Raw genomic sequence first — 25,397 nt, forward strand, 5'->3', positions numbered from 1 at the left:
ATTCCCTCTGCGGTGTCTACCTCCTCCTTCATTAGTTTCAATCCAAAGACAAACAGGAAGAACCATGTCTGAATGATTTACAGTTAAACAGATAAAATGCACGGGTTGATATAGTGGCTTGGCAGAATAATCTGGATAAATAATAAGATAAAAGGTTGTGCTCCCAGGAGTGGAATGTGGACCAGCGTCAGAAACACAATTTAGTGTAAAATCATGGCAGTTCTTAATAAAAGCAGATTGGTCTGAGACGCAGGAGGAATGTTTCTAGTTTCCACCTGGTTTTCATCCCAGAAGTTGATAAAATGCAGTTGCAGGGTGTGTCTGTTCCCACTTACTAGGGTCCCAGGGTACGCATTTTCCTTTAGGCATGTGCATATATGAAACTATTTAAAACCGGTTGAAAATCTAGATCACAGAGACTCTAAATTATATGAGCTCTGATTATTATTTAAAACTAAAGATGTTCTGTTACACTGTAAAAAAAACAAAAAAAAACGTTGTTTTTACGGTAAAAAAGAACAGCAGCTGTGGTTGCCAGAACTTTACCGTAATAAATATGGTGCAACTTGTTGTAATATTACGGTAAAATTATATTAGCACTGTTGATTTCCTGTTTAAGATTGCCATTTTATTCCATATTTTACCATACAAAATAAAAACGTTTTTCCATCAAAATAAATGATGTTTTGCGATATAATTGACAAGAAAATACTTTATAAATGCCTCATGAATTAAAGATTTTACCATTAAATATTACAGTATATTTTTGTTAGAGATATGGTGTTTAGTACATTTAACAGTGAGAAAAAGTATTTTTTACAAAAAATAAATGCAAAAATTATGTCTTGCATATATATTGCAGTATATTTTTTTCTACAAACACAGTGCCAGTGTATTTAACAGTGGAGTAATGTATTTAAAAAAAAAAAAAAAAAAAAGTAAAAAATACTCTTTTGGCTGATATATACATTTACGGTGTTTCATTGTTACTGAAACTGAATTAACCCATTTATCATTTTACGGTCTTTTACTGTCATGGTTTAGCAGATTTTCACCGTAAAATCTACAGACATTTTTTTACAGTGTATAGGGACTTGGTCGAAACAGCTTTTCTAGGTATTTTTTTCTTGCATTTAGAGACGATAGTTTATATAATCCTCACCAAGGTACCATCAACTTTGTCCTTCAGAAGTAAAACTTCCTTCAGAAGGTTTCTTGCATTGTTACATCTAAACACAAAGTCCCTTGCTCAGGAGAAGTTTGCAAGAGCATCACAAGGAGTGTAAACCCCCACTGTACCTATAAAGTGCTGACTTCACTTTGAAGATGAGGCTCTTTGAGAGATGTGTCTCCTCCCAACAACACAACCTCTCTGCTTCCTCGTGCTGTTTTATTCAGTGAACCACAGTGTGTTCATTCTGTTCATTTGATAGAACTTCGACTTTTATGGCCTTTGTAATAAAAAAGAAAATCAAAAACTGAGTCCATTGCAATGCTACATTACTACATTTTTATTGCACTTTATTAACTCTGTTTCCTGTAGTTCCAGTTCACTATAACTTATTACAAGATCGTTAAGCTTATGTAATTACACAGTACAGTGTGAACAGAAGTTTACAGTTCTCCCACATAATCACTACACAGTGCAGAAGACTTTGGATGTGACTTTTGTGCATGAATGTATTAATGTTTAGAACTGACGTGGTATATTTTCTATAGGTAGACTGGTTATATTACAGCGGGTTACATTGTATGTTCCATATAATCAAGGATATTTAACTGCAAAATTTAAAATATTTACAGTCTGATTACCAGTTACTTCTGTGTTTCAGTCAATGTGTTGCAAATGATGTGTCATGTTTCAGAAAGATGTCCCTCCTCTGTCCTCTCACAATCAGCAGCTCCATTGAGCATTTGCTTTTATCACCCTCCCTCCACATGTTGATAGTGGGTCACACTGTAAAAAAAAAATCTGTTTAATTTACGGTAAAATACCAGCAGCTGTGGTTGCCAGAACTTCACCGTAAAAAATACAATGAGTGGACTTTCTACTGTAAATTTAAATGTAAATATCAGAAAAAACTGTTATTTAGACTGAATAATCCCGCTTTTTCAGGGAAATTGTGACTTTGTGACATTATGGTATTTATCTATTATTATTTTTCATACATTTAAATTTTTTTTGTATTTTTACAATTTAACTTGTGTACTATTCCTTGATTTACAGTAATTAAGTGTCTACTACGGTAATATACAATTTTAAATGTTACACCTTATTTCAAATGCAATTTGACAGTGTTTTACTGTAATTTCTACAATCATTTTTTACAGTGCAGTTGCTTCTACAAGAGTGTGTCTGTAGTTGCTGCTACAAGAGGACACAGACTTCCCATTTCAATAAAATTAAGAAAAAGATTGAGAGGCAAAAGGCCGTCAGGCAGCTTAGAGACTATTATAAATTCTGTATAAATTAACTTTTGTTTGTTAAGATGTGTCCCTTTTCCCCTATTTTAGTTGGTTTCGGAAATATCTGAAGTGAAGAAACTTTCTATTTCAACACTTACAACATAACACTTCAAACTATTTCAATATTTTTTTAAATATTCATGAAGGTAAAATGATATTTCCAGTGTGGCATAGCGGGCGACTGTAGCCCCCACAGCCTCTCACCCCCCACCCACCCACCTCCCCACATAATGGTACCAGGTCAGTTTCTGCTTGAAGTAGGGCTGGGCGATATTGACCAAAAGTCATATCCCGATATATTTAGGCTGAATATCAGTATACGATATATATCCTGATATTTTTATTGCAAAGTGAGAGCAAATATTCAGTCAAAGTCAAAGCCAAATGACATGTCACAAGTAGTTTTATTGAAACCATTTATTTAAGTGAACATAAATACTGTATAACAACAGGAGCACCTTTTTTTTTTTTTTTTAAATCAAAGCTCCATAAAGTGCACATTTAAATAAAAAAATATCTTAAATAAAAGCTGCAGCTTGCCTGGAGCTAGGATCACAGTGCAAAAATTTTAACTTTATCGATATTTGCGATATGGTCTAATTCCATATCACATTTAAAAATATATCGATGTATCTTTTATATTTATATATCGCCCAGCCCTAACTGGAAGCATACCTTGTCTTTCAACTCCTACATCGTCCTGAGTCATGAGCACACAGTTTTCTAAGTTATGTGAGGGCAGGAGGTGAGAGCGTACTGTAGTCTGATTTGACTCTAAAGTGCATAAAAAAGCCGAGGGTGTCCGCAGCATGCTCCTCCGTCTGAAGTTTAGGAAATGTTATGCAACATTACTGAGAGCCAGGAACTAACTACTAGCAGCTAGCCTGTGGCGCTCAGGCTGCTATTACCATGCCAACCCCTGTTATCAGAGCTGCCCTGCATGGCACCTGAATAAAGTTTTACCACCTGCAGGAGGAGAGGCACGGACAGTTCAAATCAGATAAGCGCACATTGTAATAAAAGTCATACCAAAGTGCTCCTTTGCTTTCATTCTGCAAGTTTTTAGTTCACCAATAGAGCTGCAAGAACTAATCGACCAACAGAAAAATTATTACTATTTTTATAGTTGTTGACGTGATTTTCATTTTCATGCAAAAACAGCATAAACTCCTGTTTGCATCCTTTCAGATATAAAGATTTCCTGGTTTCCTCTGCTTTATTTTATGAAAGTGATTATCTTTCAGTTTTGTCCTGATAAAACAGGATGTTTAAAGTCATCACCTTGGACTCGAGCGTGTTACTCAGTTTGTGAAGGATTGCGCAATCCAAGGTGAGCTTCAGCTTGCTGCTGCTGCACTGTGCGTCTCTCATCCATATTTGAATGGGAAATATGGAAATTTAGCAACTTTTAATTAAAAAATATATATAAATGATTCAAGTTAAGTTAAAACCATTTGGTATATAAAACAATTTAATTGATCTGTTTATTATACATTTTATTTTTAGTTGATCGCACGTTCATACCTGTCAAGTATCCCATTTTGGCCGGGAAATAGTTAAGATAGATTTTACCCTTCTTTCCCACCGTCCTCCCGTATTAGTATTTTCCCGTAAATCCGTATTTTAACCGGGCATTAATACATTCCCAATCTGAGCTCTGTCACTAGCCTCGCGATAACTGCCACCTGCAGTAGCTACTACAGGTACTGTAGGTGGCAGCTGTCACCGCGAGGTTAGTGTGTGACGTCACAACCATACACTGTATAAATAATGAATGTGGTGTGTCTCCAGTGGCACCCCTGGTAGAGCGCATAAAAAAAGGGCTCAGTCCTTGTGAGCGGGCGGCCCAGGTTCGAATCTGTCTTGAAGCACTTTCTCTCTGTCTTTCACTCTGAACATCTCTCTATCAATAAAGCTATAAAATGCCCAAAAAATAACTTTTACATAAATAAATAAATAATGGCCGTAGTCACCCATAGGGTTCTGACTAACTGATTAATCCAGGTGTATCTGATTATTGTTGTTGTGACAACTGAGATCAGCCACACCTGGATTAATCAGTTTGTCCAATAATGGCAGACAGGAAACAAAGGAGCTGGCTGAAGTTCAGGAAGTAGTGCAGCTGTGCATGAAGCCAATTGTAGTTTATGAGTGGTTACAAGTGGTGATTTTAGCTTTCTTGTACACCTGTTTTAAAATGTAAGGGATACTGGAGCTTGGTTGGGGTGGTGGGACTGCTTGTGGCGGGCGCCGGAAAATTTCCCTTATTTTCAAGTCCAGCCTAATGAGTTAAAGAAAAAAAAATGACATATTGGCTTAATAGAATTGCTTGCACTGTCTTTCTGGCTTCACTTTCTGGCTTTTAAAAGTGTGATCACAGAGAATTGACATATTAGAAGAGAAGTAAAACCCCCACTTGGGCCACTAGGGGCACTGTCACAACCCTGATATCATCCGACTACTACCGTCCCCGTGGCGGGGACCTCATTCTGAGTGGACTGTAGCTGACAGAGTGGAGGACGGGTGTCAATCCTCATTAAGGTGAGAGGGAAGAGAAATGGACAGAGAGGAAGAGAGAAAGAGAAGTCGACTGTGTCACAGGTGGAAACATCATTTCCCAGGCAGCTCTGACACAGTCTGTCAACCAGCAGAGATGGAAAAGGACTCCAGACAAACATACACACTCATCCACACACACCGCTGCACAGACGCCCTCGGTCTCACGAGTGTTTAGATACACATTGGCTGGTAAACAATTTCACAAATTAACATATAAAGTGGAAAAGGTCCGCATAGACACGAACAAACAAACTTCCAAACGAACATTGCAGGCACACTGCCTACTTCAGTTGACTCCCTAATAGTCTCTATCATCAGTAATATAACTAAGAATCACAAGTGCTCTATTAAGCACATGTGTTTTTACCATCAAGCTATTAGCATAACTACATATAAATGCAAACAGCCCTGTAGAGCATGCACACACACACTATTTGGCTTATCTCACGTGTCCATTTAAGTTGGAAGTGACTTTAACACACACACACACACATTCCTGTCTTGCTGCCTGGTAAGGGCCGAGTAAGACGACTCACAGACTGAGGACCACCATTTCTAGGCCACCTAGCAACACAAATGAAGCCTTTCTGAACAGCAGGTGGTACTATGAAACTATACATTTGTTAAAATTTTGAGAAAAACAAAGTTTCTAGTAAAAGTTTTTAACCATCAGAGTGAGGACCGGTTTTTGTTTTTATTAGTCCAAAGTATATTACTGCTACTGTTGATGTTTAAGGTTAATTTTGTATTATATCACCTGGAATACCAGACTAGACCATTGGGGGTGCTCTCGAGCAAAAAGTGTGTGACTCATTTTGGTATTCAAGAAGAGACTTTTGAGAAAACAACTGAGTAGCATCTACATAGCATCTAGATAGCCAGGAGGATTTTTAAGAAAAGACAAAGTGAGGACCGGGCAAAATGTCCTCACTTCCCAAAAAAGACTTCACTATGTTGGTTAAAAACTCATGCCGGTCCTCAGTATGTGGAAAGTACAAGAGCAAGAACACATACACACACACACACACACACACACACACACATTGCGGGCATTGTTTTTCCTTAAATGCTAATGGTCTCCTCGCTTTATGAATATTTACCATGTCTCAGTGGTGCACCGTTGCTACAAGCATGTCATACATGCTTTTATTTCTGCACTCACCTTGAATGTGTTTCCTACCTCTTCCTGTGTTGTGTACTGTGTGTGTGTTTGTGCCCTACACTCAGTGTGACAGGGGTGTTGTTGAATCTCAGCATGAGTGATACCAAAGTAACCTGTGCGCACACACTAAAATATGTTCTTTGCGTGGCCCTTGTCAGTGGCTCGCCCATTCAGCAGACACAGTTCAGCAAAACTCAATTAAAGCATCCGTACACCAGGCACGGAATGAATGAGGAGGTCTAGGCAGGAGTCAGCCGATGGACAAAGAGGTCTTAATTGATCTTGTTCCCTCCCTCTCTGTCTCTCTCTCTGCATCTTCATCACAATTAAAAGGAGATTACAGCAAATCACAGGTGCAGCTGCTCCTCTGTGTGGCACTGATGAAACCATTTTATTTTACAGTCTTTATACGGAGGTGAAAGTCAAATGCTTTATAGATGCAATTAAGCTAGTGAAATATAAATGGTAATCTGAGACTTTGTACAGTGCATTAATGTTTGAGAAAATTGTTATAAAGATGAAAGAAAGGAGTTCTCTGTTCAATGCAAAAAAGGTGTGTCTAAAAACAAGATAAAAACACCAAATCTGAGGGAAATGATCTTGCTGCATGGACAGATCATTTCACTTTACAAGATTTCTTGAAATAAGATTATTAAATCTAGAAATAAGCATGTTGAACACTTAAAATAAGAAATTAACTCTTAAAACAAGATAAATTAAAGCTGCAAGCAGCGATGAACTGACCCGAGCAGAGTGCACTGACAATTATTTGGTTCTTACCAAGACAAAAACAAAAACTTTAGATTTAGAAGTGTTACATAATGTATCTTGTTTTAAGAGATAATTTCTTATTTTAAGCATTCAACATGCTTATTTCTAGATTTAATAATCTATAAATCTTAATTTAAGAGATTTCTTAAATTAAATCTTAATTTAAGAAACCTTGTCAAGTGAAATTATCTGAAGCAAGATAATTTCCCTCAGATTTAGTGTTTTTATCTTGTTTTCAGACACACCTTTTTTGCAGTGTTCACCTTTTTTCTTCTCTGAAACATATAAATTATTTCAAGTATGTAGTGTGTGCTGGTGCTCATGCCAGCAGGACAGACCTCTGCACTGACTTCTCATGCAGGGCTGTATGCAATGATTGAAGGCAGCTCCAGGCTCCCTGGCCCAGCTATGCATCCATGCGGTCAGCTGAATCGGCCTCCTCTAAACCTCAAAAGGACCATTTCAGAAGCACCTTACCGGGGCTCTCCACCTCTTGCCCCCTCTCTAAACTAATGCACACAACCCCCCGCTAGTCGATCAATCCGAGCCGAACCTTCCGAGAAGTAGGACGCTTTGAGACTTACCTCTTTGGGGTCGTTTTTAAATGAGGGTAAGAAGGGTTGGGAGTTGGGAAAAGAAGAAAACAAAGTAAAAAGAAAAAAAAAGGACATAAGCCACTAGGGTAAATTGTGAGCACAGGCTGCTTTTAGCACACACCACTTAGCAACAAGGCCGATGTGCAGTTTGACACATTTAACTTCCTGCGAGGGAGACAGAGACAGGACAAGTTGATGTGAAATGCAAGTTAAAGCTGTGGATTTGCCTGTGAGCAATCCTCAGCGCTAGTTAATTTTAGATGATGGGAGGACTTGGAACGGGGGGGAAGCATCTGCTCGGAATAGTGGAAATTGCTTTTAAACACTGCTTAAAGAAGGAGAGATGAGGGAATGTATTATCCAAATGGAATGGGCCACTATTAAAGATGGGCCAGAGGCGTGGATGGGACGGATGGTCTCAGGAAGAAATTGTGCCACTCTGGAGATTATTTAACTTCTCTGGGAGGTGATCGTATATATATATATGTATATATATATATATATATATATATATATATATATGTCATATCATAGCTATTTCTGATTTCCATCTTTCTAATACAATTTTTATTCAGTTGAAATCCAAAATGAGCAATTCAGTAGTCAAGTCCAGTATAGAAGTTATTATTTCATGTAAGATATTGTCCATGTCAGACACATTCTCTCTGACATTATGAGGGTTACACCAGAGTCACGTAGCCACTTTACACTGTAAAAAATGTAGATTTTACGGTGAAAAACTGCTAAATCACGACAGTAAAAGACCGTAAAATGATAAATGGGTTGATTCAGTTTCAGTAACAATGAAACACCGTAAATGTATATGTCAGCCAAAAAAGTATTTTTTAAAGTTTTGTTTTTTGAAAAATGCATTAATGCAATATGTATAAGTCATCACTGTAATTTTTGCATTTATCTTTTGTAAAAAGAAAAAACTTTATTGCACTGTTTAATGTACTGACCACCATATCTCTAAAAAATATACTGTTATATTTAATACTAAAATCTTTAATTTATGTGACATTAATAAAAAGTATTTCTTGCCAATTATATGGCAAAACAGTATTTATTTTGATAGAAAAACTTTTTATTCATACAGTAAAAAATGCAATAAAATGGCAGCATGATGAAAAGGCATCGATAGCCCACCCCAGACAATGACCTGCTTTATTCACACACACAGACCCAATAGGACATTATACAGACTTCATACTGGTGAGCTGGTAGGGTGGAGCCTGTTTAATGTCCAGTCCAACTGATTCAGACATGTGTGTTCCCATATACAGCTCCTCCAGGTAACTCCTAGATAAGTTCAGAGTTGCAGTCCATGTATGAAGAAGGCTTTAGTCACCACCAGTCGCCTGTGTTTGAGATAAAGGAGCATCTGTATCAGAGCAAAGAGACTTTAAAGCAGTATCTCATTACAATGAGCATTCCTATGGGAAAGTTAATAGCCAGTAGAAAGTGAATATGAGATGTGTAATTGAGTGCTGTATTTCTATTAATGGACTGAAGTAGCTGTGAATCTTTGTGCGTCAGCTCTAAGTAGACTACAAGATTAATACTAGCGTTGCTTTGCCTTAAGTACATTAAGTAGCACACTTATTTCTTGGCTTTTATTGGGTAGCTTTTAAAATTAAACTGGATAGTGTGCTGTCTAATTCAATTCAATGGTATTTGGAACCTGTAAGAAAGGCTAGGACTCTCTTGTATATTTTGGGACACAAGTACATATACATACATATTACATGCTTAGTCAGGAGCCTTGACCATACAAAAAATGCTTGCTTATGCAACAAAACTACTCAGTTAAGGTTTGGAACAGATCCTAGTTTACCTAAAAAATAAAGACACAGTTTGTGATGGTTTCACATGGGACTCAAACAGTGGTCTCCTGGGTGAATGTCACATAATATAAACAGCAGTTTCCAAATTGAAAGACCTGTGTTTGTGTGACCGCTTCATCCAGTCCAAGCCCTGCACGCCCAAAAATGATGCTAAAGTCGTCCATATGTGAGTTGGGAAAGAGAACAATTGCAACTTTTAAAATTAAACTGAATAGTGTGCTGTCTAATTCAATTCAATGATATTTGGAACCTGTTTTATGTTTTATCTTTTATTAAAGGATCCCCATTAGCTTATGCCATTGCAGTTTGCTAGTCTTCCTGGGGTCCACATTCCAACAAGTAATACTCAACAGTCCTACAACAACTTTAACAGTAAAAATACATTCCAAAATACATTAGAAAAGTGCAGCAAAAAAGTACATTACAAAATGCAGCACAAATTAAAAAGACAGTTTGCAGAATCAAGCCATTAAATTATAGCCATTTGGGTTAAATTTTTAGGAATAATTGGTCAAGTGCATTTGATCAGAAAACAAATAAAATACAAAAAAAAACAAAAACAAAAAACACAGCTTTAACCAGTATCATTGATTGTAATCCTGGACATCATGAATCCAGGCCAACATCGCTTCTATAAAAAGTAGCGTCCAAGGAAGGAAGGACTCTCTTGTCTATTTTGGGACACAAGTTAAAAAGGGTGGGAACCAGAAGTTTATAGTTCCTGCTACAGAACACTGAGGTGCAAGTTCAGACAGCAGGTACCTCTGGCTTGTAGCAATGCTCAAAGCAACACAAACGGTGACTTCTCTTCAGGTTACCCTGGATCCCCAACCTGGGCGTTTAGTCATTGCTCTGCGTGAAGCAAAGTAAAGCAGAGGCAGTGTTAAAATGGGCAGCAGCTTAAACCAACAGATCTGAAGTCCTACTGAGTGAATTTGCACCACTGCTGGGCTGTCCCTCTGAACTTCACTCTTCCTGCCCACAGACTTCTCACTGTTTCTGCTCACACAAACTGGATTCTGATTCATTCCAACTGACTGTGTTCATAATTGCTCTCACAAACGGTCACATGCTCGCCAGCTCTCTCTACCTGTACGACAGAGCTGTGCATGATACCACCTGCCGGCCTCACACTTTGTCTATGTTCTATTGGTGTTCAATTGGCCCAAATAACACAATGCTGGCAAGAGTGAATGAAATCTAAATTCAGGCTGAAAATACGTCCTTTCTCTGCCGCACCGTCTCAGTCACGCTCCGACAGATGACATTTGCGGAGACAGAAAAAGAGAGGGCAGGCTGGGTTTTTTTGTGGGCTTGGAATGATGAGAGGAGAATAGCGAGGGATGATGAATAAATGAATAATACATCTGTGCTGTCATTCCTCTCTTCCTGCTCCACCTCCCTCTCTTCCTGTGTCAGCTGGAGTGGGTCCTGTGAGGCGGTCTGATCTTAGTTAGGATTGTCAGGTACGGTCGACAGCAAAGTGACACGTTGACGCCGGTCCCTCTGTGACACATGAAGCATTTCTTTTGTTAAATGGGTTTGACAACCCAAATAAGAATTGTTTACATGCAAACAAGTGCCAGCAGGTCTGCAATTCCTGTTAAATGATATTACAGATTGTGAAGGATTCTTGAAGGAGCATCAACGCCATATTTTCATAAAACATATTCCTCCCTACACTGTAAAAAATGTCTGTAGAGTTTACGGTGGGAAACTGCCAAACCATGACAGTAAAATACTGTAAAATGATAAATGAGTTAATTCAGTTTCAGTAACAATGAAACACTGTAAATGTATGTCAGCCAAAACAGTACTTTTTACAGTTTTGTTTTTTGAAAAATACATTACTCCACTGTAAAATACACTGTAATATGTATTTAATGTAATATATATATACAAGCCACCAATGTAATGCATTTACTTTTTGTAAAAAATACTTTTTCTCACTGTTAAATGAGCTAAACACCATATCTCTAACAAAAATATACTGTAATATTTAATGGTAAAATCTTTAATTTATGCATTTTCATTTATAAAGTATATTAATGTCAATCATATGGCAAAACAGCGTTTCTTTTGATGGAAAAAACAGTTTTTACAGTAAAAAATGGAATAAAATGGCAATCTTAAACGTGAAATCAACAGTGCCAATATCTTTTTACTGTAATATTTTTAAAAATTCTACCGTATTTATTACAGTAAAGTTTTGGCAACCACAGCTGCCAGTTTTTTAACTGTAAAAACAGCAGGTTTTTTTTTTTTTTTTTTTTTTTTTTTACACAGTGTTTTGCTCCACTTCATCACTTCCAACTCAGGAGAAAAGCTGTCCATTCTCAATCGCCGGAGAGATTAGGTTATTTGATACAATTGCTTGCGTAAAATGCCGAAATTTCAGACTCTTAAGGATGTACGACACCCTTTAATGGGTATAATGTATGATCATCACTAGAACAAAGGAAACAGTGTCATTCATGCATGTAACATTTGCTAGACTGCATCCACACCTCATCTCCTCCCCTCTGTCTCCCCTCAAATGCCAAGATGTTCTCACCTTAATTGTTAATGTACTCTTCTGCATGCAAATACCACTGTCCCCCTCTCCCAACCTCCTTTCCCCACTCCCCTCCGATTTTCAATTAAGATCCAGACAGAGATAGAGGATCTCAAAGGGAGCGCACTATGGTGGGCCAGGCTCTGCTGCTGCTCCAGACATATAGGAGGGGGGCTGGGTATTGAGTGGCCATGACCCCAGAGCACCCTCACCTCACTGGGCTATCACACATCTTAGCCAGGCCTCTTCTAGCCAATGGCAGCACGTCCTGGTCCCACCCAGCAGAGGTGGACGTGTCCTTAATTAGAATAGTCATTGAAATGAAGGATTGAAACTGACCGTGTGTGTGTGTGAGTATTGAATGTCGATGGTCATTACCTGATAGTGATAGAGTGTTTTGGGCTGAGGTTTGGGGGATGTATGAATATTAATAGGTAGATTTAATCTCCCAGTCTTCTTTTAAGGATGCCCTCTAGCAATATAACTGCAAATTGATGTAGATGATTACAAAATATAGCTTTAATTAGATAATCATCGGATTAAAGGGTATGTTTTTAGTAACATGCTCTGCTTCTCCCAACTGCTTACATATTGATGCTTAGTCAGGAGCCTTGGACATATAAAAAATGCTTGATTATGCAACAAAACTTAGTTAATCCTGTGAGGTCTATGATCACGCTGGCGTGGTCACATAACGTGGCTTTTTTCAAAGCATTGTAACAAATAAACGAGGTCACATGAGCGCTGCTGCTGATTTCACTCCAAATTACAGACTTGAAACTTTCTCTAGTTTTTTGTTAGATGTGCCGAGGTCATGTAAAACCAAAGATATGATCATTTTAATTTGATAGAACAAAAACATTTATTCAAGTGTAATAGTGGATGGGACGAGGCAGCCGTGGCATTTTGTGAAAATGGAAAAAAGGGTTCTCATCATCTAACACTGTTCCGAAATAAGCATGTTTTTATGGTATTTTTTTGTGTTTAGTTTTATTATATTTGAATTTTACCTTTCTATGTTCATATTTGCAACCTATGTTTTACATTTTTCATTTCCGAAACAGTTCATTGAGCATATTTGTGGTTTTTATTGTCATAAATAGTATCATTTTATTTCAGATTTCATGATTTTTGTGTATTTTTGGGCTCAATGTGTCAATAAAGTGGGTTAAAGTGAAAAAATAAATGTCAGATCATGTTGAGGTTGTGCTGAGAAAATACCAAATACAAAACAGGTATAGTAAATATTATGTGGTATATAAAGGGCAAATAGGCTCAGACCCCAGAGGGTTAAGGTTTTGAACAGATCCTGGTTTATGTAAAAAAAAAAATAAAGACACAGTTTGTGATTCAGGCTGAATATCGATGTACGATATATATACCGATATTATTGCAAAGTGAGAGCAAATGTTCAGTCAAAGTCAAATATGACATTACACAAGTAGTTTTATTGAAACCGTTTATTTAAGTGAACATAAATACTGTATAACAACAGGAGAAACTTTTTTAAAATCAAGTAAAGTTTACATTTAAATAAAAAAATATCTTAAATAAAAATAACCTATGAAATAAAGTAGGCCAATATTTTTCTGAAATAAATATAGTTATATGAGAAAAGAATCATGAACATTACAAAAGAACTAAATATGACAAACCCTCGTAAGGGCAGCATTTATATATAAAGAAAGGAAAACAAATCAAACTATATTGATATATACAATATGGTCTAATTCCATATCGCATTTAAAAATATATCGATATATCTTTTATATCGATATATCGCCCTACACATGACATAAACAGCAGTTTCCAAATTGAAAGACCTGTGTTTGTGTGACCCCTTCATCCAGTCGAAGCCCTGCACGCCCAAAAATGATGCTAAAGGCGTCCATATGCGAGTTGGGAAAGAAAACAATTGCTTTTGGAATGACCCTGTATTTTTTTTATGTTTTATGCCTCATTATAATACCTCCTTTCTTCCTTATGATCTGTAGCTCGCTCAGTCCAGATGCAGACGGTGACACTTCGTTCCTGAGGGAGGGCTTCGGCCGCCAGAGTATGTCAGAAAAACGCATCAAACAATATGAAAATGCTAATGACCTGGACATCCTCAAGACGCGCAAGTCGAAGAGCATGGATTTAGGTAAATGCCATTCTATTCTTTTCACATGCTTACATTAGACATGCAGATATTCTACATAGATGGAGTAAAGTGTGTGTGATAAAATGCACACAGCTAGTTTGCTTTCTTAATACACAAATGCAGTTAGAGTAATAAACGGATGTATTTATCGGCCACTCATTCTCCACAGGGTTGCAACTGGTCCTACACAAGAATAAAATGGCATAAAGTGTTGTTTTTATCTTGGTTTTTCTATGGATTAAACAAACAAGATCCAACATGTTTTCAAGTGAAATTTATAGGTGCTAGTAGGCAGATGTTCTTACCTAACCAGGCTCCCCATTTTCCCATCTAGCTCCATAATATAGAGCAGAAGTTCTCAACCTTTTTGAGTCGTGACCCCCAATTTAACATGCATGTTGTCTGTGACTCCCCGCTCACTGAACAGAATCTCACAGTTCAGATCATACAAACTCAGTTGATACGATGAATTTTGGACAAGTAATGAAGCAGACAACAACTAAAACATCTCTCTGTCTGTGCATTTATATATTTTTTAATATTTTATTGTTACTTTTAAGTGCTTTGCTATAAGTTTAAAGGTCCATTCTGACCTCCTGAGTGTGTACCAGTCAGCTTCAAGCCAGAGACTCCTTGGAAAGTAATAACTTGCTACTTTGGGATTTGTCAGAAAAGGCAGAAAATTATCCAAAAAAGAATCAAATTGACCACAAAATGACCAAAAAATTACATAAAATGAAGCAAAAAAGGACTCAAATTGACCACAAAATGACAAAAAATGACCACAAAAAGACACAAATTGACCAAAAAAAAGACATTAAATGACAAAAAGACTAAAACACATTAACACATGAACAATTTAACACAGTGGAGACAGAGCTGACTTCCAAAATTATTTGGCAACCCCCGGAAATCATCTTGCGACCCCACGGTTGAGAATAGCTGATATAGAGGCAGAAGAGAAGGTATCCACCCTCTCACCTAACCCTAACTAATTTGTAAAGAAAACAAATAAGTCTATTTACCAAAAATGTTGAGCTTTTCCTTTAAAACACAAATACAGTTTATGTGTATGTGTATGTAGTATTTCCATACTTTGGCCACCATTTTCATTGGCTGCAATAACTTTGTACTTAAAAAAATAATTGCTGACATCTGGGAATGTGACAACATCACTATCGCAAAGATAAATAGTCACTCAGACAGCTTGTAAACAAGGAAATAGTTTAACCAGATAGCCTGATAGCAGATAGCAGTAAATAGCCTGAAATAGTCGTAGTAATCTCTTAATGTATGATTCAATGTGGTTATGCACAAGAAAAGAAAGCACATTAGGTCAAAGCTGAACCACAAAGTTTGCCTCTGTTGAACGTTTCCAAGAAAAAGCTTGAGTCATATTTTTGGCAGTGAAATGCTTGTTTACAGTCAACTTGAATGACTGTTTGACCATTTCCTGTTGGACTCTCCAAAGTGCTGATGGACAATATCTCACTGTATCTGTGATTCTTCAGGCACTCAATTTATCTCATCTTTTTCAACTGTCTCAGTAGACACATTACATTACATTACATGTCATTTAGCTGACACTTTTGTCCAAAGCGACTTACATTAAGTGCATTCAACCTGAAGGTTCTAGCCTTGGACCACAGGAATCAAGTAAGTACAGAACTTTAAGAGCCAACTATAATAGCTACAAGAGTGCTTTAAGTTAAAGAAAAAGAAGAGAAGAAGAGCATTTTTTATTTATTTTTTATTTTTTTTGAAGGTTCATTCTCAACCTTGGGGTCCCGACCCCAATGGGGGTTGCGAGATGATTTCTGGGGGTCGCCAAATCATTTTGGAAGTCAGCTCTGTCTCCACTGTCTTAAAGTGTGGAAGTGTTAATGTGTTTTAGTCTTTTTGGTCATTTTGTGTCTTTTTTTGATCATTTTGTGTCTTTTTTGGTCATTTTGTTTCCTTTTTTTGATTATTTTGTGTCATTTTTTGGTCATTTTGTGTCTTTTTTGGTCAATTTGCGTCTTTTTGTGGTCATGTTTTGTAATTTGTAGTCAATTTGAGTCCTCCTTTGCTTTATGTAATTTTTTTAAATATTTTTTTGTCTTTTTTTGATCATTTTGTGTGATTCTGTGGTCTATTTGATTCTTTTTTGGGTAATTTTGTGTCTTTTCTGACAAATCCCAAAGTAGCAAGTTATTACTTTACAAGGAGTCTCTGGCTTGAAGCTCAGGAGGTCAGAATGGACCTTTAAACTTATAGCAAAGGACTTAGATTAAAAGTAACAATAAAATATAAAAAATATATATAAATACACAGACAGAGAGATGTTTTAGTTGTTGCTTCTGTTCAGTGAGCGGATGTTAAATTGGGGGTCACGACTCAAAAAGGTTGGGAACCACTGGTTTAGGTGACCATGACTTAACCAAGGTATTGTTGGAAGAGGCAGGTCTTCAGCCTGCGGTGGAAGATGTCTAGGCTGTCTGAGGTCCTGATGTCGGTGGGGAGCTCATTCCACCATTTGGGAGCCAAGACAGAGAAAAGTCTGGAGGAGGTTTTGAGGCGAGTTGACCCAGCAGGGTGGGAGTCTCCAGCTGTTTGGCTGATGCAGAGCAGAGAGGACGGGCAGTGGTGTAGAGTTTGACAAGGTCCTGGATGTAAGCAATACTAAGGGAATGAAGACTCTTCTTAAAACGCAGACACACACGTTTGTCTCCATCATTTTTGGGGACACTACTTTGACTTATATTCACCTCCTGGAGAGTAATCCTCACCCTAACCATATCTGCTACTCAACCCTTTATCCTCACCTTAACCTTACCCCAACGTGACCTAAAATGTAATGATCAAAACAATAGGGAGTTGCATCTTGGTGATAACCATCAATATGACTGTCTAAATGGTGGCGGCTGTGGCTTAGGCGGTAGAGCGGTAGCCTACTGAACAGAAGTTTGGTGGTTCAATCCCTGACCGTCGCAGCCAACATGTCGAAGTATCCTTGAGCAAGATACTGAACCCCTAATGGCTCCTGATGCTGCGTTCATTGATGTGTGAATGAATTGGCACCAGTGTGCTCTGATAGCCCCTTACACCAGTATGAATGTGAGTGTGAATGGGTGAATGAGCGTGTGTAGTAATGTGTGTATTAGTGAAGCGCTTTGGATAAAAACGCTTTTAAAAAAAAATAGATATATGTCCAGCACAACATGAGTAATACAAACACACACACACACACACACACACACACACACACAGTCCTTTCAGCCCACCACCTCTCCTCTTTTGGCCTTCATCTCCCATGGCCCTGTGTCCAGTAGAGCATGTTTAAAACTCAAGTAAGAATCGCACAATGGGCTCTTTAGTGACTGTCTAATGATAGGAAGGTCAGTGAGGTGTGTGCATGCGCATACACACACATGCACAAGCACTTCCTGAAACACACAGACTGTGTCTAAGGAAGACGATATAAGTTCAGAGGCTCTCCCACTGAGGCTGAAGCAGACGCTGGCTTCTCTCGGATCACTGGCTAATCATAACAGATAACAGCCAACTCTATTCCACATGGAGCCAGAGACCTGTAGAAATCTTTGACTCTCCCACAGACTGGTGAATGTTCGGGCCACTGCACTCAGCTCTGTAGGGTCCACCTTCACTGTGTTAGCCCAAGTCTTTGTCCAGCCTCAAAACTTTTCCACAAAGTGAACCCAGTCAACACAAACTTCCAGCGGAGAGTGCTATAGGAGAAAGATAATAGTTAGCCATTGGATAGGTTTCACAGTAATTAGTTGATCATAAACATATTGTCCATTAAAGTGTCGAATAAAAATATAATTAGATATAACTGAGGACGGAATGGACAGGATGCTGAGATCGCTCCATGATGGCGTTCTCATAATTGCAAATGCACATTTTATCAATGAGTTTAATCAAAAAAGCTTCCTAATTGTTCCAAAGTAGGATCAGCATTTATTTGTAAATTGGATTAGTTTTGAAAAAGGTTTGTTTTCACAGATGAGACTCGTTCATCTGCTCGTATGATGACGCCTCACTCTTGGGATAACCAGCGTTATTGATGTTTTACAAAACTCTTTTATTGCTCTATTATGTCTTAGTTCTCAAGATTATTGTGTGCGTTACCAGATGTAATTCAGAATCACATTCCCCTCCACTGCTTGCAGGGCTCAATTGAATTTGTGAAATATCCCGCTGACAGAAATCCTTGCCAATATAAAATCATAATCCATCAGTGAGAGTATCACAGCGTTCAGATGGTGCAGGGAAATAACTAACTTGTTCCTCTCATATAATAACTCTAGTAACTGACATGAGTTCCCGGAGGAGAAATGTTTCAGTCAATACATGGAAGGCGAGCTCAAGAGTCTGTGTTAGAAATGAAAGCTACATAGTGTGATTTGGTATCTGATGTCACATAAGTTCCATTTATCTCAAAGGCACACACTGCTACAGTATGTTGATTATTTTAATGAAATTATTACATCAAAGCCGCACAATGAAAAATGGCCAATGGGTAATGTATAATAGAGTTGAGAATTAAATGAGCACATGGTGCCAGCATTTATCATTGAGCCTTTTCATTGGCACACACTGGACATTGAAGTTTGTCTTCAGAAGTTAGCTGAAGTACCAGGTGTAAGCATACCTATCGACTCTTAATTAACACTTTAATAAAGCTGCTCCGAGCTTTCAAAGATATCCTGACTAAACGGTTAACATGCTCAACACAAAAAAAAAGTCTGTAGATTTTACGGTGAAAAACTGCTAAACCATGACAGTAAAAGATTGTAACATGATAAATGGGTTAATTCAGTTTCAGTTACAATGAAACACTGTAAATGTATAAATCAGCCAAAACAGTATTTTTTGCATTTTCTTTTTGAAAAATACATTACTCCACTGTAAAATAACTATAGTTTTTAAATTTTCTTTTACTACTATTAGTACTAATTCACTGGCACCATATCTCTAACAAAAATATACTGTAATATTTAATGGTAAAATCTTTTATTCATGCTGCATTTATCAAGTATTTTCTTGTCAATTATATGGCAAAACAGCGTTTATTTTGATGGAAAAACGTTTTATATTTTACGGTAAAATATGGAATAAAATGGCAATCTTAAATGTGAAATCAACAGTGCTAATGTAATTTTACCGTAATATTTTTTAAAAAAGTTGCATCGTATTTATTACGGTAAAGTTCTGGTAACCACAGCTGCCGTTTTTTTTACCGTAAAATCGTTTTGTTTTTTTACAGTGCAGCATTTTTCATTGAGCCTTTTCATTGGCACACTGCTGGACATTGAAGTTTGTCTCCAGAAGTTAGGTGGAGTAACAGGTGCAAACATACCTATCTATTCTTAATTAACACTTTAATAAAGCTGCTCTGAACTTTCAAAGCTACTCTGACTTAACAGTTAACACGCTCAACAACACTATCCCTGACACACTCTCATTTTATTCTGTCACTCTGTATTTTTGTCCTACCTTTTAATCATATTCCAGGTGCTCGCAAATCACATCAGGAGATGGATTTCATGACTTTGAAGCCCATCATTGTTGAAATAGGCTAAACTGGTCAGACACCCCACGGTTCAATCCCATTTAGATGGGGAACAAGATTGAGTGAGGGATGAAAAGGGAAGTGAGAAGAAAAGGGAAGAAAGAGACGTGAGGTGCCATGGCTGGCAGTAATACATTTGCACATTCCAGCCACTTTGCCTTGTAAGCCTCATGATTGACAGGCCCTTGCACAGAGTGTAATATCTCTTCTACATCACTATTCTCTCTTTTTTTTTTTTTTGGCTCACCACCACCCCCACCCCCCACTTTTGGAGGACAACTTTATTTTTATTTACAGAACAAGATAAGGGCAAACAATTTAAACAGGAAATAAGGTAAATAATCCAAAAAAACAGTAGATATTTACAACACAAGTTGTTGTTAACATTGATTTCTGATAAGTAGGAGGAGGGTTATTGTGTGGACATACATATATGCTAATCAGCAAATCAGCAGACAGACAGACAGACAGACAAATTTATGTAAATGCCATATATGCGTATGTGTCTGTGTGTGTGTGTGTGTGTGTGTGTGTGTAAGTGTGAGTGTGTGTGAACTTTGTATTTATTTTTTTTTCCAAAACATTTTTATAAAAAAAATACAATAAGAAATTTCCAATTACAGGAATACAATTATCCTTTTCTTATTTTTTAATACATATATGTATTTCTATACTTTTCAGTGGTACTTTGTATCTATAAGTGCTAAATATGTGTGGATATTTCATGGAGTAAAAGAGTTGTGTTGTAAAGGTCTGTGGAATTGGGATCAGGCATTTCTAGAGGTGAATTTTTGAATAAATGTAGACCAAGTTTTGTTGAATCGGTGTATGTTGTGATTATTTGATGCTGACATTTTTTCCATTGACATTTGATCTATTAACAAATTATTCCAGTGTGTGACATCACTATTCTCAAACTATTCAGTAAATGACCTGCACTATTTGATTCTGTCTCATTATGTCTGCATGCGCTCAATAACATAGTACAGAAGGCTCCAACCAGCCTGCTTGTTTATGCTCTTTAACAGTAGTACATGACATTAACCACATCACAGGAACCAATGGAGGTAAGCACCCATGCCTGGACCTGCTCAGTGCTGTCACCTTTATTACAATGGACCACTGTGATTGTTCAGCTGGCTCCATGGGTCAATAATAGAGATTGGAAAAGCAGCCCCACACTTTCTCCATAACCAGCTCATAACCAACTATTATTGGCTGTGTGATCTTGGCACCTTTAGATGCATATGGAGGAGAGAGTTGTTTGAGGTAATTGCAGCATGATCAAAAGAGGTTTTTCATATTGCTGAGAGGGAGTTGCATGGTGTTGAATAGAGACTTGGCAACTAATGTGGGAACCTGTGCCATTGTGCTCGTTCTGCAGTGAAAATGATTGAAGAAAACACTCATTACTCCAGGAGTTGTGTAGGGCTGGAGGGAGCCAGGCAATGGAGTGGCATTTGCAATAGAGAGACATTCATTGCCAGTTGGCCTCTTCAGCTCACTGCAATTGATACATCATAGTCAGGCTGTGTTCAGCTCAGGTTGGAGCATGTTAAGGTGCATTGACTCTATGAAATTACTACAGAATGAGCTGATGACTGGGTCATGAGGGAATGTTTAGAGTGACTTCTAAGAGTAATTGGAAACAAACATGGCTTTTACCTGTAAAAACCATGTGGTGCCTCATACCATTCCATGTCAGCTATGTGACATTACAATTATGCTGTTATTTAACATTCACTTTTGTTAAAAAAAACATTAAGAGACGATTGGAGCCTTGTCACAGATGACGAGAGATGCCAAGTCAGTTGCTGATCCAATGGAATTCCAGGTTTGGCGTGGGAGTTGCCAGCCTCTCTATATTATTATCTCAGCTTGATGAGCAAGTTGACTTGGGGAGAGATGAACAGTTTGAAAATTTAGTTTTAAAACACAGTTGAACGTTAACAATTCTGAACTGCTGCAACATTCAATATTTCAACTTTGAAAAAAACAACTACTTGACACAGGTTTATGTAAAGCATGAAGTTTAAAATGTGACACACAACTGTATTGAATTAATGAATGCTTTATTTTGGTTAAAAATAAATAAATAAATAAAATAAAATCATGTTTTTACAAAAGAATCCATCAGAAAGCAACCGAAAAAGGACTAGGCTGAAGCCCCAAGGCAGATATTTTTGCCTCTCCTGTACCATCTTACTTGAACCGAATAATTGACATTGTTACAAAACACATGATAGCTTAAACTGAAAAATCTAATTCAATCAAATTTCATTGTAACCTTTGATAATTTTAGACTTTAATGTCTTCTTGAAAACTAACATAGAGTCACACCTCTTTATTTCATCATTTAGTCCATTCCATAATTTGACACCTAAAACTGACACACATCAGTATTTTTTAAGATTAGTTCTATAACTTCGTGAGTTTCAAACATTAGCAACCGCCTTAAGTTATAAATCCCCTGCCTTCATTTAAACATTTTTTTAATACAAACAGGAATTTACATGTTTACCACTCAAAACATAATTTACAATATTTATGCACAGAAGTTAATTTACAGGTTAATTTAGTACAAAATCATCTTCAAGTTGATTTTAGGTCTCAAACAGGACATGAACTGGGCCTGAACACCAGTCTCCTGGGTAAGAGGCCAGTGTTTGTTGAGCCATCCAACTGGAGGAGTGGTTTCTCCTCCTTCTGCACTAAAGGCCCCCAAAACCTTTACATATCAATGGATGGTTCGCGGAAATGTTTAATACCAAAAAAAAAAATTCTGGTGACTGGGCTGTAGTTTTATCTGTTTGTCCCATAGATGGATTACTGAACAGGCATGCTGGGCCCAGGCCAAAAGTGTCAGGAGCCCCATTGACCTTTACCTGCAAAATGTTCCTCTAAATATCTACATAAAACAACTACAAAGGGCTGCCAAACAACTCCAAAGAGACAAAAAAGACACAAAATGACTACAAAGAGTAGAAAATGACAACAAAGAGACAACATGACAAAAAAGGGACTCAAAATTAATATAGAGAAACATAAAATGACAAAGACACACAAAATGACTACAGAGATAAAATATCTGCAAAGAGACAAAACAATAAAAAGATGCAAAATGACAACCAAGAGACACAAAACAATCAAAAAAGCAACACAAAACGACTTAGAGGCAGGATCACCACAAAAAGACGGGACGGGGCCTTTTGTGTGTCTGTGCTCAGGGGCCCATTGTCTCACAGTGTGCAGTTGAGTACTCCATACAACGGTCAGAAATTGTTTTCTCTCCATGATGGGGGTTTGTTTTCTTTGCTTAATCGGTGTTTGGCTGTGCAGCCCTCCATATAAAGATCCACTGTGATCTGCAGTTTTATTGGTTTGATGAAAATGCACAATCACAGGACAGTATCCGGCATCCGTGATTGAGAGATCAACCAGGCCGGGTAATAATGATTCCGTTGTGACACAGCGTGCAGAGGACGTCCTCTGTCGGGCTAATGATCCACAACTGGCAGAGAAATAGGAGCCCGCTCGACCCGGGGACGCCTCACTTCCACTGGGATACCTGGACATGGCCTTCCCCCGACCACCTTGGAGGCTATTTTTAACATAATTACCCTTTTACCGCCCTGCTTAAAGCCCTGGCTCTCTGAATAAATTATGTGTAATGGAGCCCCTGTCTGTACACAGATCTTTACATGCAAGGGCCCGTGGTGAATAATGGCTGGGGAGCATAGTTTTAGCTGCTCTAATTATACTATGGGCTCCTGTTCCTGTAATAACCGCTGCTGATTTATTCATGGAGTTTGCCATACCTCCCCTTTAACGTTTAATGGCAATGGATCTTCTCCAATTAACTGTCCTTGCCCTTAATCTGGCTAAGGAACACAGCACGTTGGCCATGACCGGGTTCCAGGTGCACTTTCCCCTCCTATTTGGTTTGATTGTCTTTCTTTTTGTGTATTTCATTTTGATGATTTTCATTTCTCCTCCAGACGTGTGGGGAGTGACAAACTCGTGTCTGTATGCAATGGGGGAATATGTATTTTCATCCCTGTGAATAAGAGGGAGATGAGGAGCAGAGCACTGAGGCTTCTGTTGTGTGATAGGAATCACATAATAGACTGGCATACAGAGAGCTGTCCGTCAAACTCTCCCAGGAGAGCCAGGGCTGCTTCTGATGAAAACAAAGGCAGGTTGAGGCAGCCGGGGTCTACGGGCAAACTCCCTCTCTGTGCCTCCCTCTCCCCATCTCTTTGTCTCTCCGCTTCTCTCAGTCATTCACCACGCTCACCAGAAACAATGGCGAAGGGGATCGTGGCGCAGAATACAGAGTGGGAGGATAATTCCCTGTTTCCGATTACAGCAGATGTCATTTGTGTTCCCTTGAACTGTTGCATCCTGTGCGGCTCTAACTTGCAATCCCATTGTGTCAAACATACACCCTGGCTTCTGCGTGTCCGCTGTTGGCAGGCTTTATGCGTAAGCTTCAAAAAAGCTCAAATTTACATGGCATTTGCACTGAGTTGATTGAGTTTTATCCACAAAGTATGAAAATTACAGTATTTTCCTGCAGCTGTATCTGCGCCTATGTTTCCTTATAATGTGTTTTTCCTTTAGACTGTCCTCTCTTGTCCTTCCCATGATGAGATTACTCCTTCAGAACAAATGAATTACATGATTTTTACTTGCATTCGCTGGGTCTTGGAAGGCTTTCTTGGCATTAGAATTTGTCATAGTAATCAGAAATGGCCCACCTCTTCTGAGGAGCTAAGCAGTAAAATGAATCTTCTCTTCCTGCAACCAGAGAGCTTTTAACCCCCTGGACATTTGTAGCACACAGTAAAGTTTCATTTTACTGTCCAATGCAGCCCGAAGGTGCACATATGAGCTCTTCCCACTTAATGGGATGCAGCATTATAGGATTGGTGTTCATTTATTTTGAATGGTACTTTCAGGATTGAGTCCAGGTTCTCTTGGGATTGGGCACTTTTATTAACATTGACGAAACGGAAGGGAAAATGGCGTGTTAAAGACATAACAGCGCATTTACCAGTCTGGAAACCCAACACCACAGGCTGCCAGCTGACCTTTTAGCCTATCTGACTTGTTTGACACCAGATCTATTCTGCCCTACAATGTCTAACTGCAGTGACTATGCAAAGGGTGAAACTGAGAAAAGCTGCTTTAAAGTGTTTTATGTGTTTTAACTGGTCAGCCAAATGGGTTATAGGTAGGTGAGTGATATGACACTTATTTCTACATGTATTGATATGATTTTTTACGCTCAAAAACAACGATTTATTTGACCTTTGAACCCCAAAAATGAAGTTACTGTACTCTGGTTTTGCTCTAAAAGGTTTTAACAGTAATGCAAAAACAGAGTGCAGTAACTACAATGTTGTTGTCTTCTTTCAGCTTTTATATTTTGTTTTCAGTGTATAAACATTCTCAAATTGATTTTGTTATAAATATATTTAAAAGTGTTCAACAACTCCATTCAAATATTTGTGTATTTCAGACATAATATTACAAAGTAATGCTATATTGTAGTCTTTATATAATTTATCTCACTTTTTTTTCTTAATCATTATCATACTAATTTCCCAATCAAATAAACTTAGAATGTCTATTATTCTTGTCTTCACTATTTAACACAATGAAGAAATACAAGGCTATACCTTATCAGATCGTCTGCTTTGTTTTTATGTTTAAATTCTT

The 25,397-nt window shown here is 37.9% G+C and overlaps 1 protein-coding gene across 1 annotated transcript in view; it reads left to right on the forward strand.

Moving 5' to 3' along the window:
- LOC131962165 (partitioning defective 3 homolog) overlaps positions 1 to 25,397 on the forward strand; it is a 572,304-nt gene that overhangs the window by 362,491 nt on the left and 184,416 nt on the right. Inside the window, exon 17 of the mRNA XM_059327127.1 lies at positions 13,950 to 14,098. Within this exon, the coding sequence (XP_059183110.1) occupies positions 13,950 to 14,098 (149 nt within the window). The remainder of the gene's footprint in view (positions 1 to 13,949; positions 14,099 to 25,397) is intronic.

This window comes from Centropristis striata, chromosome 23 (assembly GCF_030273125.1).
Source record: "Centropristis striata isolate RG_2023a ecotype Rhode Island chromosome 23, C.striata_1.0, whole genome shotgun sequence".
Classification (NCBI taxonomy): domain Eukaryota; kingdom Metazoa; phylum Chordata; class Actinopteri; order Perciformes; family Serranidae; genus Centropristis; species Centropristis striata.